Raw genomic sequence first — 18,945 nt, forward strand, 5'->3', positions numbered from 1 at the left:
ACTTTTAAAAAGCAACTACTTTTGTTATACTTGATAGGTTAATACTATTGATAATGTTTCTTATCCACTTTTCATATGATAAACAATCTCAAAAAGTTAATTATTAGCAACTTTTCAAATGTTGATGCTATTTGTCACATAGTAAGTAAAGCACATGTTTTATGTCTGATGTGGTCCTCTAAGCTGTCTACCTATCCAGTTGTGAATTACTCACCAAAGTTTATACCCTCAGGAAAGTCAGTCCTTGAAGACATATACAATTTGGATTTTGATTTGAAAGTTTGAGAAATTCTCTGTGTTCCTAAAACTTGGGTGAACATTTCTTCTGGTAGCTTATAGTTGCACTGCCTCAAATGTGAGCATGCCCAGTACTTTTGAGGCTACAGGTTTACAGAAAGGATGCTTTCTTTAGAAGTGTAACTCAGACCATCTCTGCTTTAGAGATGAGGTGCAAGTATTGTGTTAGGAATAAGAAATACAGTTTGAAACTTTATTCATACTACTAGTAGTAGTGTCATACTACTGTGAGCAAAGTCAAGCCATAGATTTATTTATAAATTCATCTAAACTTCATCTTCTGTATGGCTTTTGAATTGTTAGAAATGTAATTAGTGGAAAATGGGAAAGGGAGGTTCCATGTTTAAATAGCGATAGATTTATTCTTGACTTTCTCTTCCATATTGCGACGTTATGGTTGGGTAGTGTCAACTTCTGTTCTTGCTTAGGTTCTGCTACTTATGGTTGGGTATGTGTGTAAAATTAGCATATGCTACAAAAGACCACATCTTATTTAATCATAATTAAACATTGTGTGTATTACATGTTCATATTTCCCTTCATTGCTACATACCATTCCATGTCATGAACATACCAAGCTCTTACACAGATCTTTAGTCTGGACAGATATGTTTATGAATTTCTATTAATTTGTAGATTGTCAGGCAATTATATAGTTAGCTTTATAATGATAGACCATTTTATAAAATGGTTATTGACAGTGTTTGAGTTTCTGTGGTTTCACATGCTTTCTTAATTACACATTTCTGTGATAAAAATACAGTGACAAAAGCCACTTGACAGCAGAGTTCACTTGGATCATAGTTCCAGTGGTTGTGTGGTCTATCATGGTGAGGCAACAGTAGAGGCTTCCAAAGGACTGTGTGTCTGCAGTTGAAAAGCAGCAGCAGAGAACAAGATACAGGGCCAGTCTGCAAAGTCCCGGGCTCTCCCTGCATGACTCCGTCTCTTAGAGATTTCACAAATGGCACTCTTAGCTACGGACCAAGTGTTCAAAAACTCATGTCTGGGCGGGGGTGGGGTGGCGATGGTGGGCTTCACATTCAAACCACAGAATGCTTCTAACTTACTGGGCTCATTTATTCAATCAACAGGGTATATTATTACCATTTTGACTTTGAAGGACAGAGTCCATCCTTTGCGATATTAGTTAGGCTAAGCTTGGTCATTTTAATGGGATTTAATTTGTCCATTGGCTAACCACTTGAGCAATCTCCCCTGTGCATATTGCTCACTTATATCTGCTTCTTTGTGGGTTATATGCCCTCCCTTCTCTCAGTTTTTATTTTCCATGGGCTACTTAAAAATATTTGCCAAATCCTAAGTAAAAAACTATGTTTATCTTTTTTAGATTGAATTTTAGAGTCTCAGATTCAATGACCCATGGACTTTTGTTTCTATAATGTGAGAGGTGGGGGTGAGATAAATGGTTTTCCAGATGTATAGACAGTGTCCTCCTGTGGGCTGTTGTAAAGACTTGAGGCATGTCTCCTATTGGATTGCTTCGAGTAAAGCCAACATGTAGAAAATGAAATTGTTGTGTACATGTGGTTCTTTTTCTGAACTACCTCTTCTGGTCCATTGGTTTACCTGTTTGTTTGATGTAGCTCTCTGATATTTCTAGTAACTGGGAGTCAGTTGGTATGTCCTATACCATTATTCTTCTCATAATTTGGTATCTTTATACATGCACATCTGTTTGTAACACACAGCACAGCCTTACACGATTATTTAGACCTCTCTCTAAGCAGCTTGTTTATTTTCATGTCATATATACCCATATATCATTTAAATCCACATTCCTCATATGAAAGGAAGATGCTAATATTTTTTTCTCAGTCTGGGTTATTTAGATTAACATGACGCCTTGTCACCCCTCCCCCATCCAGTTCCATGGATTTCCCTGAAAATGCTATGTTTTCAATCTTTTGGATGAAATAAAATACCATTGTAGAGCTAGCTATATCATGTTTTCATTTCATTATGTAATTTCTAAAATCAGTGTGCATGTACTCCTTTTTGTGTAAATATGGTTGCACAGGTGAGGCAGCATGCCTTTTGGAGATCAGGAAAACCTTGGATGTTGGTTCTTCCACCTTCTTTGAGACAGTGACTTTCATTGTTTGTTAAAATGTATTCCAGGCTAGCTGTCCTGTGACCTTCCCAGAATTCTCCTGTTTTTGCTTCCCATCTCACTGTAGGAGCACTGAGATTATAGACATGCTGCTTTTGTATAGGTTATGGGGATTCAAAGTCAGGTCCTCAGGTTTCAGTTGCAAGTGTTTTTTTTTTTTTTTTTTTTTTTTTTTTTTTTATCTAATAAACTGTCTCCCCAGCCCACACTATGTTTTCTTTTTTTATTCATTTCCTGACAGCCATACAGACAGATTCCATGTGTTGGCTGTTGTGAATTGTGCAGGGTGAATTTAGATGTGCAGGTATCTATGTAGTATACTGACATATTATTCTTTTAAAGACTATTTCTAGAAGTGGTGTTGTTGAATAGCTACAGTTTTAGGGTTTTGTATGTGTGTCTATTGTGTGTGTGTTCTCGTGGAGACCAGAAGTTGATGTTGAGGTTGTTCCTCAACTGTAAGAAAGAGTGCCTCTTTGAACTTGGACTCTGATTTGACTCTCGTGGCTGGTCTGCTGGCCTCTGGCGTCTGCATGCCACAAGTACATAGCTGACTTAGCCAACCTTTTGCCATTGAAAATTTCCAATAAATTTTGGTCCCAACTGGAGATAGACATCCAGTTTTACTATTTTACATGTAGGTGTCTAGTTTCCATGTTATCATTTGTTGAAGTGGTTTTATTTATGAAGTTTTGGCAGCTTTATTGAAAATCAAGGTTGTTCTAGCTGTGTGGGTTTATTTCTGTGTTTTTTTTTCTGTTTAAATATAGACAGTGTATAGACAGTGTTTTTGTTCCAGTCCATTCACAAGTCTGAGTTCTTACTAAAGACTCTGTAACATAATTTTAAATCAGGTATTGTCATATTTCTAATATTGTTCTTACATAGTCTTGATCTTGTTGTATGTGTTGGCCCTATAAAAGTCACTATTTATTTTTCCCCTGTCTCACAACCGTATGTTTACATACTGTCCTAGCTGATTTTTGGATAGAGGTTCATGGGTTTTGGGGATTAGCAAGTTTCCCCATTAGCAAAGTTGAAAAGTCTGCATTTATTGTAGTGTCCCTACATTTGACTTTAAATATTTTTGAGGATTTGCTCACAGCATGGATACCATCAATTGACTTCTATCAGGTAATACAGTGAGTGTCTGAAATCATCAATCAGAATAACTAAATACTAAAGCCCCTATGTGTGATTTTAAATATATTTGAGGACTTGATTAAAATATAAATACCACGATGTTGTTTGGCCAGATATTTTTTCCCTTGGGTAACTGGTCTTTACAGTTTCTGATGTGTAAGTAACTTGAATAGAAGCAACACTTGGTTATTTTGTATTCAGTATTTCTTCTTGCCTGTTTCCAAAGTTTCTTCTTAATCTCTTGCTTGTAATAGGTTTATTTTGACAAACTTATATATGATTTTGGTTATGCTTACTGTGTTTGGATTTGCGAATACATTTCTTTCTTCTCATTTAATTTTTTTTTTTTTTGGCTTCGATGCAAACATTTATCTTTGAGTTTTGGTTTTTCATTTTTGTTTTTTATCTTCCTTTGATTGTCTAGGTATTTGTGTTTTTGAACTTATCTAGATTATCTTATAGGTTTATGTAATTTTTCAGCTGAATGCCTGTTTAGTTTTTGTTGATCTCCTTTTTGTTGTTGTTGTATTGTTTTATTTATATTTATTTTGTATTTTTTCAAGACAGGGTTTTTCTTTGTATCCCCAACTGACCTGGAACTCTCTCTGTAGATCAGGCTGACCTCAAACTCAGGGATCTGCCTGCCTCTGCCTCCTGAGTGCTAGGATTAAAGGTGTGTGCCACTGCCACCACCCAGCTTCCTTTATTTTTTAACTGAAAAAGAACATTGTTTTCATACAATATATTCTTATTGTGGTGTTTCTTCGCTCAAATCCTCAAAGATCTTCCCCACTTCCTCACGTACCTGACTCTACACCTTTCTGTCTCTCTAGAAAATAAATTTATATTGAATTATTTTATTTATTCTTTCATGATGAACAGGATGAAAACACTTAGTGAATTTTTAAATTCAGATATTTCAGTATTTTCTAAAATTACCATTTTTATTCATTTTTAATTGTTACTATTTCTGTTTTGTGATTTCTTATCTTTTTATTCGTTTGGAACCTCTAGCCTTTATTCCTTGAACATTGTTGACACAGTCACTGGAAACATCATTTTCTGCTAATTTTAATATCCAGGTCATATATCAATCATTTTATTAATTATATTTTGAATTATATTTTGTACATATGGGATTGTATTTTGCACATGAAACTATTCTGTCTGTTTTCCTGGAGTGTGTTTCAATTCAGAATGCTGAGCTTTCCCTCAAAGTGTGTTTTCCTTCAGGTAATGGTAGCTGAAATGTTATTATTTTAATTTAATCTGACTTATAAACATATGTCTAATTAGAAAGAATGGAAAGAAAAAGCTGGGAATACCTCTTTGTTATATTCTAATGAGATGTGCCTCCAATTCAGTGGTTTCCTTTCCTTTATTTCTTTTTCATATTTTTTTTCCTTTTGGGTCATTGTCTCAGACATCACAGACTGGTCTTAATTTCTCTGTTCATCTGAGTATGGTTTGATCCCATATTGACCCAGGGCTTTGTATGTACTTGGAAAGCAGATATCAGCTGCATGACATCCCCAGCCCTTCAAAAGTATTCTGTGCAGGAAGTTTTAAAGGAAATTTCATGATGTTATAATTAGAATGAGTAGGCTAAATATGAAATTCTGGTTTTTAGAACAATGTGTGCTAAAAATATGATAACTATCTGTAATTATGAACAGTCTTTAGAAATTTTTAAATTCCCACACCATGTTTTTTTATAATCCATCTCTTTTTTGATCTATCTGTTTTTTTATTTTGTTTTGTTTTGTTTTTTTTTTTTTGTAATCTGAACATTGATTTTTTTTTGTATGTACTTCTGTGGTACTTCAACTTCAAATGAAATGTGGGGCTCATAAGAATAGGAATGCTGTATTTTCTAGAAAAGCTGAACAGCTTGTTCTAAGAACTATTTACACAAAATGTAAATCAAAGATGAAAATACCTTTGAAGCTTGAAGCAATTGGATGCTTTAAAGGATATTATCATATTCCCCATGAAGCACATATAGCAGAGGAAATACTTGTGTATATTTTTTACTGGTGGCATTGTAACAAATACCTGGAGGAACTGCTTCAACCAAATGAAAACTGCTTGATTGCATAATGAAAATATTATTTAGAATTCTTTATTTGCTTATGCAGCGTACAATTTTTTCTACTTAAATTGTATGATGCATAAGCAGATAAAGGATTCTAAATTTTTCATGTTGATTAGTGCAACGATTATTTCATAATATATTACAAATTTATCATTGATTCATTTTCTATATTATAACAAGAGATTATTACAAATTTAATGAGCTAGGTATTTATTTATTGTCTTTCAGTTTTATAAAAAGAAGCCTGGTTGGACTCGGCTGAATTCAAAGTATTGAGTCCCCATCGGAAAGTTTCTGGGAAGAATTTATTTCTAACTTTCCTCTGATAGTTGGCAGCATTTAGTAGTTCTCATGGTCAAATGAAGTCCCTGTTTCTTCGGGAATTGCTGGTGCAGGGGTATTTCTTTGCTGCAGTGGTCTCTTGAATTTGACCTATGGTTTCTTCCCTTTCAAAGACATTAATGAATGGCAATCAAGCCCTTTTGTTTGAGATAATTTTTATTTCTTTTTGCTGCTACTAACAAGAAAGTACTTTGTACTGTTCAAGGAATCCTGTGATTGAGTTGGACTAACTCAAATTATGTTTCATTTGATGAACTCACAGTCAATTGACTAATAATCTTAAAATACATGTTAAATTTTTATTTTAATCAAATGACAAAATGCAGTCATAGGTACGATGCATTTTATGATATGGTAGAAATTTAGGATGGGAGGTAAAACACTGACAGATTTTTTTTTGGCCAAACAGCATAAGAAGAAACATCTAAATTGAAATCAAATAGATTGCTATCATAATATGAATAAATACTAATTGGATGCTTAGACTAATAGATTACAATATTATGTTTAATTCCAATTTTGTATGTTTAAGTTCAACAAAATGGTTTAATAATTGCCCCTACCGAGTGTGTGTGTGTGTGTGTGTGTGTGTGTGTGTGTGTCTACGTGTGTCTCGCCCCTAAGAAGTTTCATTAGGGTTAGTTACAGGGTCATAGATGAGGCTTGTTTTGGAGTTGGAGTTTTTTGTTTCTTTTTTATTATTTGTTTTTGTATTCTGGATAATTATCCTTCATAACATATGTTTTACTATCATTTCTATTATGTTTACCTCAACTTAGCCATTTAAAATTAGCAAGTTATATTTATTTATTTATTTATTTATTTATTTATTTATTTGATATATTTTTATTTACATTTCAAATGTCTCTTTTCCTGCCCCCCCCCCTGAAAATTCCATAACCCATCTCCCCTCCCCCTGTTCCCCATTCAACCCTCTTCCACTTCCCTGTCCTGGTATTCCCCTACACTGCAGCACTGAGCCTTTCCAGGACCAAGGGCCTCTCTTCCCTTTGATGTCCAAAGAGGCCATCCTCTACTGCCTGTGCCTCTGGAGCCATGTGTAACTCCATGTGTACTATCTGGCTGATGTTATTGTCCCTGAGAGCTCTGGGAGCACTGGGTGGCTCTTATCGGTTTTCCTCCTATGGCACTGCAAACCCCTTCAACTCCTTGGGTTCTTTCTCTAGCTCCCCCTTTGGGGACCCTGTGATCAGTTCAATTGCTGGCTGACAGTGTTCCTCTCTGTATTTGTCATGCACTAGCAGAGCCTCCCAGGTGACAGCTATATCCAGTTCCAAGCAGCAAGCACTTGTGGGCATTGATAATAGTGTCTGGGTTTTGTAACTGTGTTTGGGATGGATCCCTAGGTAGGACACTCTCTGGATGATCTTTCCCTCAGACTCTGCTCCACACTTTGTCCCCTTATCTCCTTCTGTGAATATTTTGTTCCCCCTTCTAAGAAGGATCAGAGTATCCATACTTTGTTCTTCCTTCTTCTTGAGCATCATTTGAAATGTGAATTGTGTCATGGGTATTCCACGATTCTGGGCTAATATCCACTTCTCAGTGAGTGCACACCATGTGTGTTCTTTTGTGATTGGGTTACCTCACTCAGCATATTTTCCAGTTCCATGCATTTGCCTAAGAATTTCATGAATTCATTGTTTTTAATAGCTGAGTAGTATTCCATCATGTAAATATACCACATTTTCTGTATCCATTCCTCCACTGAGGGACATCTGGGTTCTTTCCAGCTTCTGTCTATTATAAATAGGACTGCTATGAACATAGTGGAGCATGTGTCCTTACTATATTAATCCTGCCAATCCATGAGCATGGGAAATCTTTCCATCTTCTGAGGTCTTCTTCGATTTCTTTCTTCAGAGTCTTGAAATTCTTGTCATACAGATCTTTCATTTGTTTGGTTAGAGTCACACCAATACTTTATATTGTTTGTGACTACTGTGAAGGGTGTCATTTCCTAATTTCTTCCTCAGCCTATTTATTCTTTGATTATATGAAGGCTACTGATTTGTTTCAGTTAATTTTATGTCTGGCCACTTTGCTGAAGTTTTTTTTTTTTTTTTTTTTTTTTGGTTTTTGGTTTTGTTGTTGTTGTTGTTGTTGTTGTTTTTATCGTCTGTAGGAATTCTTTGGTGGAGTTTTTTGGCTCACTTATGTATACTATCATATCATCTGCAAATAGTGACAATTTTACTTCTTCCTTTTCAATTTGTATCCATTTGACCTCCTTTTGTGGTCTAATTGCTCTAGCTAGAACTTTAAGTACTATATTGAATAGATATGAAGAGACAGGGCAGCCTTGTCTAGTCCCTGATTTTAATGGGATTGCTTCAAGTTTCTCTCCATTTAGTTTGATGTTGGCTACCAGTTTGCTGTATATTGCTTTAACTATGTTTATGTATGAGCCTTGAATTCCTGTTCTTTCCAAGACTTTTAAAACAAAAGGATGCTGAATTTTGTCAAATGCTTTTTCAGCATCTAATGAAATGATCATGTGGTTTTTTTCTTTGAGTTTGTTTATGTAGTGGATTGCATTGATGAATTTCCTTATATTGAACCATCCCTGCATCCTCAGGATGAACCCTATTTGTTTGTGGTGAATGGTCATTTTGATGTGTTCTTGGATTCGGTTGGCAAGAATTTTATTGATTATTTTTGCATCAATATGCATAAGGGAAATTGATTTGAAGTTCTCCTTCTTTGTTGGATCTTTATGTGGTTTTGGCTTTAGCATAATTGTGGCTTCATAGAATGAGTGGGTAGTGTTCCTTCTGTTTCTGTTTTGATGATTAGTTTGAAGAGTATTGGTGTTAGGTCTTTGAAGGTCTGATAGAATTTTGTACTAAAACCATCTGGTCCTGTGCTTTTTTTTTGGTTGGGAGACTTTCAGTGACCGCTTCTGTTTCTTTAGGGGTTATGGTCTATCTGATCCTGATTTAACTTTGGTATTTGCTATCTTTTAGAAAATTGTCCATTTTATCCAGATTTTCTAGCTTTGTTGAATATAGGCTTTTGTAGTAGGATATGATTATTTTTTTTTTGATTTCCTCAGTTTTTTTTTGTTGTTGTTATATCTCCCTTTTCATTTCTGATTTTTTAAATTTGGGTACTGTCTATTTGCCCTCTGTTTTGTCTGGCTACATATTTATCTATCTTGTTGATTTTCTCAAAGAACCAGCTCCTGGTTTTGTTGATTCTTTGTATATTTCTTCTTGTTTCTACTTGGTTGACTTCAGCCCTGAGTTTGATAATTTCTTGCCTTCTACTCCTCTTGGGTGAATTAGCTTCTTTCTGTTCTAGAGCTTTCAGGTGTGCTGATAAGCTGCTAGTGTATGCTCTCTCCAGTTTCATTTTGGAAGCGCTCAGAGCTATGAATTTTCCTGTTAGCACTGCTTTCATCGTGTCTCATAAATTTGGATATGTTGTGTCTTCATTTTCATTAAATTCTAAATAGTCTGGTTTCTTCCTTGTCCAAGGTATCATTGAGTAGAGTATTGTTCAGTCTCCATGTGTATGTGGACTTTCTGTTGTTTTTGTTGCTATTGAAGACCACTTTTACTCCATAATGATTTGACAGGAGGCATGGGATTAATTCGATCTTCTTATATCTGTTGAGGTCTGTTTTGTGACCAATTATATGATCAATTTTGGGGAAGGCTCCATGAGGTGATTTAGGATTAAATGTTCTGTAGATATTTGTTAAATCCTTTTGGTCCAAAACTTTTGTTAGTTTCTCCGTGTCTCTGTTTAGTTTGTGTTTCCCTGATCTGTCCATTGAGGAGAGTGGGGTGTTTTAGTCACCTACAATTATTGTGTGAGGTGCAATGTGTGCTTTGAGCTTTAGTAAAGTTTCTTTTATGAATGAGGGTGCCCTTGCTTTTGGAGCATAGATGTTCAGAATGGAGAATTCCTCTTGGTAGGGTTTTCCTTTGATGAGTATGAAGTGTCTTTTTTGATGATTTTTGGTTGAAAATTTATTTTATTCAATATAGAATGTTTCTTGGGACCATTTTTCTGCAAAATTGTTTTTCAGCTTTTTACTCTGAGGTAGTGTCTTTGATAGTTGCGTTTCCTGTATGCAGCAAAATGCTTGGTTCTATTTACATATCCAGTTCGTTAGTCTATGTCTTTTTATTGGGGAATTGAGTCCATTGATGTTTAAAGATATTAAGGAATAGTGGTTGTTGTGTTATTTTTATGTTTTGTGTGGTTATCTTCTTTTGGGTTTGTTGAAAGACCATTACTATCTTGGTTTTTCTTGAGTGTAGTTGCCCTTATTATATTGATGTTTTCCATCTATTTTCCTTGGTAGGGCTGGGTTTGTGGAAAGATACTGTGTAAATTTGGTTTTATCATAGAACATCTTGTTTTCTTCATCTATGGTGACTGAGAGTTTTTCTGGTTATAGTAGTCTGGGCTGGCATTTGTGTTCTTTTAGGGTCTGTATGAGATCTGCTCAGGATCTTCTAGCTTTCATGGTCTCTGGTGAGACGTCTGGTGTAATTCTGATAGGTCTTCCTTTATTTGTTACTTGACCTTTTTCTTTTACTGATTTTAATATTCTTTCTTTGTTTATTGTATTTGGTGTTTTGATTATTATTTGATGGGAGGAACTTACTTTCTGTTCCAATCTATTTGGAGTTCTGTAGGCTTCTTGTATATTAATGGACATCTCTTTCTTTAGGTTAGGGAAGTTTTGTTCTATAATTTTGTTGAAGATATTTACTGACCCTTTAACCTGGAAATCTTTGCTCTCTTCTATACCTATAATTCTTAGGTTTGGTCTTTTCATTGTGTCCTGGGTTTCCTGGATGTTTTGGGTTACAAGCTTTTTGCATTTTCCATTTTCTTTGACTGTTTGTCAATGCTTTCTATGGTATCTTCAGCACCTGAGATTCTTTTTTCCATCTCTTGTATTCTGTTGTTGATGTTTGCATCTCTGACTTCTGATTTCTTTCCTAGGTTTTCTATTTCCAGAGTTGTCTCCCTTTGCAGTTTCTTAGTTATTTCCACTTCTGTTTTTAGAACCTGGATGGTTTTGTTCAGTTCCTTCAATTGTTTGTTTATGTTTTCCTGTAATTCTTTAAAGGATTTTTGTGTTTCCTCTTCAGAGGCTTCTGTCTGTTCACCCATGTTCTTATGTATTTCTTCAAGTGATTTTTGTGTTTCCTCTTTAAGGGCTTCTACCTCTTGACCCATGTTCTCTTGTATTTCTTTAAGGGATTTTTGTGTTTCCTTTTTAAGGGATTTTAACTGTTGATTCATGTTCTTCTGTATTTCTTTAAGCAATTTATTTATGTCCTTCTTCAAATTCTCTAACAGTATCATGAGATGTGATTTCAAATCCAGATCTTGCTTTTCTGGGTGTTGGGGTATCCAGGACTTGCTGTTGTGGGAGAACTTGGTTCAGATAGTTCCATGTTGCCTTGGTTTCTGTTAGTAATGTTCTTGTGATTGCCTTTTGCCAGCTGGTTATCTCTGGTGTTGGCTGGTGTTGCTGTGTCTGACTGTGGCTTATCTGTCATGTAAGCCTCTGTTTTGTGCTCCTGGGAGACCCATTCTCTCTGTGTACACAGGTATGTATGTATGTACTCCTGCAAGACCAGCTCTCTTGTGTTTGTATATGGGTATGTAGCTCTGTGGTCCTGATCAACTCTGGGTGCAGGTGGAAATCAGAAGACTCCTGTACCTGGCTGCTCCTAGGCTCTTGTGTCCTCAGGGTTTCTGGCTGTTTCCTCTGAGCAGCAGGGGTGGTCCTTCCTGTGCTGTCTGGCCTCTCTGCACTCCTGAGTGGTCAGCTATCTCCCTGCGCCACCTGGATATGGTGTGCTGTGGCAGAGGATGGTCCCTGGTGGGAGCTAGAAACTGGAGGGCTTCCACCAGAGGGTTCTGGACGTGATCCTCTGAGCAGCAGGGGGGTCCCACCTGTGCTGACTGTCCTCTCTGCACTCCTCGGTGGTTAGCTACCACCCTGTTCCCTTTGGATATGGTGGGCTGTGGCAGAGGATCAGGTTATAATTTTATATACTAATTTTTAGTAGAATTAGGTTAAGTATACTTGAAAGCTAGCCAATTAGCCTTTGTTTTGATTAGTATTTTATAGAAAAATGTTTGTATTTTTATGAACTTCTTTTCCTTCTTCTTCTTCTTCTTCTTCTTCTTTTTTTTTTTTTTTTTTTTTTTTTTTTTTTTTTTTTTTTTGACAAGATTTGTTTGTGTAGCCTTGGCCATCCTGGAACTCAATCTGTATACCAGGCTCAGACTCATGGAGATCTCCCTGTCTCTGCCTCCCTAGTACTGGTGTTAAAGACATTCACTTTCACTACCCTGTTAGATTTTAATTATAATTATTCCTCCACCTGATATGTGCTATCTCAAATATTATACAATTTTACTACTTAGAAAAGACTTCAAGTGCTGAGCAGTGGTGGCATACGCCTTTAATCCCAGCACTTGGGAGGCAGAGGCAGGCAGATTTCTGAGTTTGAGGCCAGCCTGGTCTACAGAGTGGGTTCCAGGACAGCCAGGGCTCAACAGAGAATCCCTGTCTCGAAAACAAACAAACAAACAAACAAACAAACAAACAAACAAAAAAGACTTCAAGTATAATTGTTTAAAAAATTGTTTTATTTCATATGTATTATATACTATATGTTTGATGATTTGCTAGTGTAGAGATTTAAACTAGTATTTGTAAGCACAAGTTACCATGAATTATAATTTAGAATTAATTCTAGTTTTTGCTTGAGGCACAGGAATATAGTGGTATAAGAAAACAGGAAGCCAAATAAAATGTGCCCCTCTTTCTGTCTACTAGCATTATATATTTTTCATGTTTGTTTCAAAAGGTCAGACTTCCTGTTAGCAAGTTTGGCTATTTTCTTTGGCTGCATGAATGTAGTTGCCTATCTTCTGTACCCAGGTCTCTTTCTTTTTGTTATCTAACCATTGCCACATATGTCTTGCATTCTATTTTATTTGTTCTCAAAAGTCATATTTTCTTTTACAGGTTATTTGTGAATGTGTTATGTGTATATTTTCATGTGGGAGTATGTACATGCATGTTGTGTGTGTGTGTGTGTGTGTATATGTGTGTGTATGTGTGTGTGTGTGTATGTGTGTATGTGTGTGTGTGTGTATGTGTGCGCACGCGCGCATGTGTCCATATTGGCCAAAGGCCAATATTTGGTTTCTTTTTTGATCTTTGTCCATCTTATTTTTTGAGAAAGTATCCCTTATAACTTGGAGCTGACAACTCAGCTAACCTGGCTGGCATGGAGGCTCCGTGGATCTGCATGTGTGCGCTCACAGTACATATGAATTTCACTGCGCTTGGGGATGGGGACTGCTCCTTACTCTTGCCCACACTTGCTTTATAAACCAAGCCTTCTCTCCAGCTCCTGTCCTTTGCCTTTGTGAAAAATTGGAACTTTTTTTTCCCATGCAATATATTCTGAGCATGGTTTCCTCTGCTCCTCAGCTCTTTCTAGACCCTTTTTTGTCACTGCTCTAGAGGGCGTAGGACCTGGGATAATAGAGCCAATAAATAAATGAGGTAGACAACAGTTTCATGCAATAGCTAATATTATTCAGAGCCCAAGAAAATTTATACTGTGATGGTTAGGAATGATCACAGAAGTAACTTTCTCATAAGTTCAAGTTGTATACATCACAAAGACAATCCAGTTGTGGCAAAAACGTTTTTCCATAGAGGTATATAAAGGTTAATGTAAACTTAAATGTTTAAAAACAAGAGCAAACAATAATGGGTAATCTGAAGTAAGCTTACTTCTGTCTGCTTCACATGGGAGGAGCAAGAAAACACAAAGTACAAGTCTGTGTTTTGAAGAAACTAAGGTCACAAGACTCATTTTCTTAGAGTGTTCTCACAAGCAGTCCCTTCCTGGAGTGCATTCCGACACTTCGCACTTCCGTACCGACCCAACTCTGCCCTTTATTCTCCTTTTAGAAACCAATTAAACAAACACACAAACAAACAAGCAAACATACAAATCAGAATTTAAAAGAAAACCAAAAGCACACACACACACACACACACACACACACACACACCATAAAAAACACATAATTAGAAACCATAATATTTAAGCAAAATACCAATGTGACAAAAGATGCTCAACCAAAGCAATGTGAAATAAAGATCTACAAAAGTACCATTGAGTTTATTTTGCATTGGCCACTTAAGGCTGGGCATGGAACCTACCCTTATATGATTACTATATCTATTAAGACTCCATTGGAGAAAACTAGTATTCTTTTGTAAGTAAATATCAGTTGCACGTAGCTTTTTGGTTAGGGATGAGAGATTGTGTCTAATTTTCCTCTCAACTTGGGGCCCTGGCTTGAGCCAGTGCAGGCCCTGTGGATGCTCCCACTCTCTCTGAGATTTCATAAGTATTTCAGTCCTGTTGTTTCTTCAAGATTCTGTTCCCTGATGTCATACCCACAAACAAACAAACAAACCAGAATTTAAAAGAAAATCAGAAAATGTTTGTAATTCCCCTTTTAATTAATTTAGTAGTGTTTTTATATCTACCATTTTATTTGCATTATTTTTCACAATAATCTTCAATTTTAATGTCTTTCTATATATTACCTCTATTTTATCAGAAATGTTCTCAATGTAAATCTTTGATTTTATCACAAATGTTTCTAATTCCACCTTCAATTAATTTAGAGTTTTTATATCTACCATTTTATATGTAGAAATTTCCATGAAAGTCAATTTTAATGTGTTTGTCTATATATTTCTTGAATTTTACCAGAAATATTTTCCATGTACATCTTCAATTTTATCTGAAAATGTTTATAATTCTACCTCCAATCAACTTAGAATTATCTTTATGCGTTTCATTTTATCTGTATAATTTCCATGATAATCTTTAATTTTAACATGTTTTCTATATATTTCTTCAATTTTATCAGAAATATTTTCCATGTAAATCTTCAAATTTGTCAGAAAATGTTTATAATTCCACTTTCATGAGGTAACCCAATCACAGAAGAATACACATGGAATGCAATCTCTGATAAGTGGATATTAATTTGTACAGAAGCTCTGAATAGTCAAGGCACAATTAGCATAAGAAATGACTCCCATGAAGAAGTAAGGAGAGGGTCCTGATCCTGAAAAGGCTTGATCTAGCGTTGGAGGGGAGTATCAGGACAGAAAAAAAGGAGAGAGGTGATTGGAGAATGGGTGGAGAGAAGGTTTATGGGACATATGGGGAAGGGGGAACTGGGAAAGGGGAAATCATTTGGAATGTAAACAAAGAATATAGAAAATAAAAATATATAATAAAAAATAATTTTACTTTCAATCAACTTAGGAATACCTTTATGTCTACCATTATTATATATATAGAAAATTTTCCATGATAATTTATTATTATTATTTTTTTTTCTATATTCTTTTATTACATTCCAAATGAATTCCCCTTTCCTGGTTCCACCATCCCCATAAGTCCCATAAGCCCTCTTCCCTCCACCTGTTCCCCAATCAATCTCCTCCCACTTCCCTGTCCTGGTAATCCCCTACCTGCTGCATCAAGCCTTTCCAGGACCAGGGCCCTCTCCTTCCTTCTTCTTGGGAGTCATTTGATATGTGACTTGTGTCTTGGGTATTCAGAGCTTCTGGGCTAATATCCACTTCTCAGTGACTGCATTCCATGCGTGTTCTTTTGTGATTGGGTTACCTCACTTAGGATGATATTTTCCAGTTTTAACCATTTGCCTAAGAATTTCATGAATTCATTGTTTTTAATTGCAGAATAGTATTCCATTGTGTAAATATACCACATTTTCTGTATCCATTACTCCACTGAGGGACATCTGGGTTCTTTCCAGCTTCTGGCTATTATAAATAAGGCTGCTATGAACATAATGGAGCATGTGTCTTTATTGCATGCCAGGGAATCCTCTGGGTATATGTCCAGGAGAGGTATAGCAGGTTCCTCCGGAAGTGTCATGTCCAGTTTTCTGAGGAACTGCCAGACTGATTTCGAAAGTGGTTGTACCATCTTACAGCCCCACTAGCAGTGGAGGAGTGTTCCTCTTTCTCCACATCCTTGCCAACACTTGCTGTCTCCTGAGTTTTTAATCTTAGCCATTCTGACAGGTGTGAGGTGAAATCTCAGGGTTGTTTTGATTTTCATTTCCCTAATTACTAATGATGTTGAACATTTCTTAAGGTGTTTCTCAGCCATTTGAAATTCTTCAGGTGAAAATTCTTTTTTTAGCTCTCTACCCCATTTTTTAATAGGGTTATTTGGCTCTCTGGACTCTACCTTCTTGAGTTCTTTGTATATATTGGATATTAACCCTCTATTGGATGTAGGCTTGGTGAAGATCTTTTCCTAATTTGTTGATTGGCATTTTGTCCTATTGACAGTGTCCCTTGCCTTACAGAAACTTTGTAATTTTATGAGGTCCCATTTGTCAATTTTTTTCTTTTCTTTTCTTTTCCTTTTTTTTTTTTTTTTTTTTTGTTGTTGTTGTTGTTTTGCTTTTTTGTTTTTTGAGACAGGTTTTCTCTGTATAGCCCTGGCTGTCCTGGAACTCACTCTGTAGACTTAGGCTCGCCACCACCGCCTGGCTTTTTTTTTTTTTTTAAGATTTATTTATTGTATATAAGTACACTGTAGCTGTCTTCAGACACACCAGAAGAAGGCGTCAGATCTTGTTATGGGTGGTTGTGTGCCACCATGTGATTGCTGGGATTTGAACTCAGGACCGTTGGAAGAAGAGTCAGTGCTCTTAATCGCTGATTAACCACTGAGCATTCTCTCCAGCCCTGCCCCCCTCCCATTTGTCAATTCTTGATCTTAGAGCATAAGCTTTTGATGTTCTGTTCAGGAACTTTTCCCCAGTGCCCATGTCCTCAAGGGTCTTTCCCAGTTTCATTTCTATTAGTTTCAGTGTGTCTGTTTTTTTTTTTTCTTTTTTTCTTTCTTTCTTTTTTTTCCTTCGAGACAGGGTTTCTCTGTATAGCCCTGGCGGTCCTGGAACTCACTCTGTAGAGCAGACTGGCCTTGAACTCAGAAATCCACCTGCCTCTGCCTCCCAGAGTGCTGGGATCACAGGCGTGTGACACCACTGCCCGGCTAGTGTGTCTGGTTTTATGTGGAGCTCCTTGATCTACTTGGATTTGAGCTTAGTACAAGGATATAAGAATGGACCGATTTGCATTCTTCTGCATGCTGATCTTCAGTTGAACCAGCACCATTTGTTGAAAAAATTTTTTTGATTTGTTTGTTTTTTGTTTGTTTGTTTTTGCTTTATTTATTTATTTTTTTCTGAGACAGGGTTTCTCTGTATAGCCCTGGCTGTCCTGGAACTCACTCTGTAGACCAGGCTGGCCTTGAACTCAGAAATCTGCCTGCCTCTGCCTCCCAAAGTGCTGGGATTAAAGCCATGCTCCACCACTGCCTGGCGGTTATCATTTTTCCACTGGATGGTTTTAGCTCCTTTGTCGAAGATCAAGTGACCAAAAGTGTGTGGGTTCATTTCTGGATCTTCAATTCTATTCCATTGATCTACCTGCCTGTCATTGTACCAATACCATGCAATTTTTTACACTATCGCTCTGTAGTACTGCTTGAGGTCTGGGATAGTGATTCCCCAGAAATCCTTTTACTGTTGAGAATAGTTTTAGCTTTCCTGGGTTTTTTTTTGTTATTCCAGATGAATTTGAGAATTGCTCTTTCTAACTGTATAAAGAACTAAGTTGGGATTTTGATGGGGATTGCATTGAATCTGTAGATTGCTTTTGGCAAGATGGCCATTTTTACTATATTATTCCTGCCAATCCACGAGCATGGCAGATTTTTCCATTTTCTAAGGTCTTCTTCAATTTCCTTCTGCAGAGTCCTGAAGTTCTTGTCATACAGATCTTTCGCTTGTTTGGTTAGAGTCAAACCAAGATACTTTATATTGTTTGTGGCTATTGTGAAGTGTGTCATTTCCCTAATTTCTTTCTCAGCCTGCTTATCCTTTGCGTATAGGAAGGCAACTGATTTGCTTGAGTTGATTTTATAACTGGCCACTTTGCTGAAGTTGTTTATCAGCTATAGGAGTTCTCTGGTGTTTTTTTTTTGGGGGGGGGGAGGAGGGGGTTACTTACATATACTGTCATATCATCTGTAAATATTAATAGCTTGACTTCTTCCTTTCCAATTTGTATCCCTTTGACTTCTTTATGTTGTATAATTGCTTTAGCTAGAAGTTCAAGTACTATATTGAAAAGATATGGAGAGAAGGGGCAGCCTTGTCTGGTCCCTGATTTTAGTGGCATTGCTTCAGTTTCTCTCCATTTCGTTTGATGTTGGCTACCAGTTTGCTGTATATTGCTTTTACTATGTTTAGTATGGGCCTTGAATTCCTGAGAATCCTTGAAGAATCCTGAGAATTCCTTGAATTCCTTGAATCCTGAGAGGATGCTGAATTATATCAAAAGCTTTTTCAGCATCTAATGAAATAACCATGTGTTTTTTTTGTCTTTGAGTTTGTTTATGTAGTGGATTGCATTGATGGATTTCCCTATATCGTACCATCCCGGCATCCCTGGGATGAAGCTTACTTGATCATGGTGAGTGATCATTTTGATGTGTTCTTGGATTCTTTTGGCAAGAATTTTATTGAGTATTTTTGCATTGAGATTCATAAGGGAAATTGGTCTGAAGTTCTCTTTCTTTGTTGGGTCTTTGTGTGGTTTTGTTATCAGCATAATTGTGGCTTCATAGAACGAGCTGGGTAGTGTTCCTTCTGTTTCTATTTTGTGTCATAGTTTAAAGAGTATTGGTGTTAGGTCTTCTTTGAAGGTCTGATAGAATTCTGCACTAAAACCATCTGGTCTTGTGCTTTTTTTGGTTGGAAGACTTTCAATGACCAC

The 18,945-nt window shown here is 36.4% G+C and overlaps 1 protein-coding gene across 29 annotated transcripts in view; it reads left to right on the top strand.

The window, feature by feature from the left end:
* Positions 1-18,945, top strand: part of Rims2 (regulating synaptic membrane exocytosis 2) — a 540,571-nt gene that overhangs the window by 220,761 nt on the left and 300,865 nt on the right. Inside the window, exon 4 of one of the 29 annotated variants that reach the window (XM_052160867.1) lies at positions 4,457-4,493. The exons of the other annotated variants lie outside the window; for them this stretch is intronic. Within the exon in view, the coding sequence (XP_052016827.1) occupies positions 4,457-4,493 (37 nt within the window). The remainder of the gene's footprint in view (positions 1-4,456; positions 4,494-18,945) is intronic. 29 annotated transcript variants of the gene reach the window in all.

Source organism: Apodemus sylvaticus, chromosome 17 (assembly GCF_947179515.1).
Source record: "Apodemus sylvaticus chromosome 17, mApoSyl1.1, whole genome shotgun sequence".
In the NCBI taxonomy this organism is placed as follows: Eukaryota; Metazoa; Chordata; class Mammalia; order Rodentia; family Muridae; genus Apodemus; species Apodemus sylvaticus.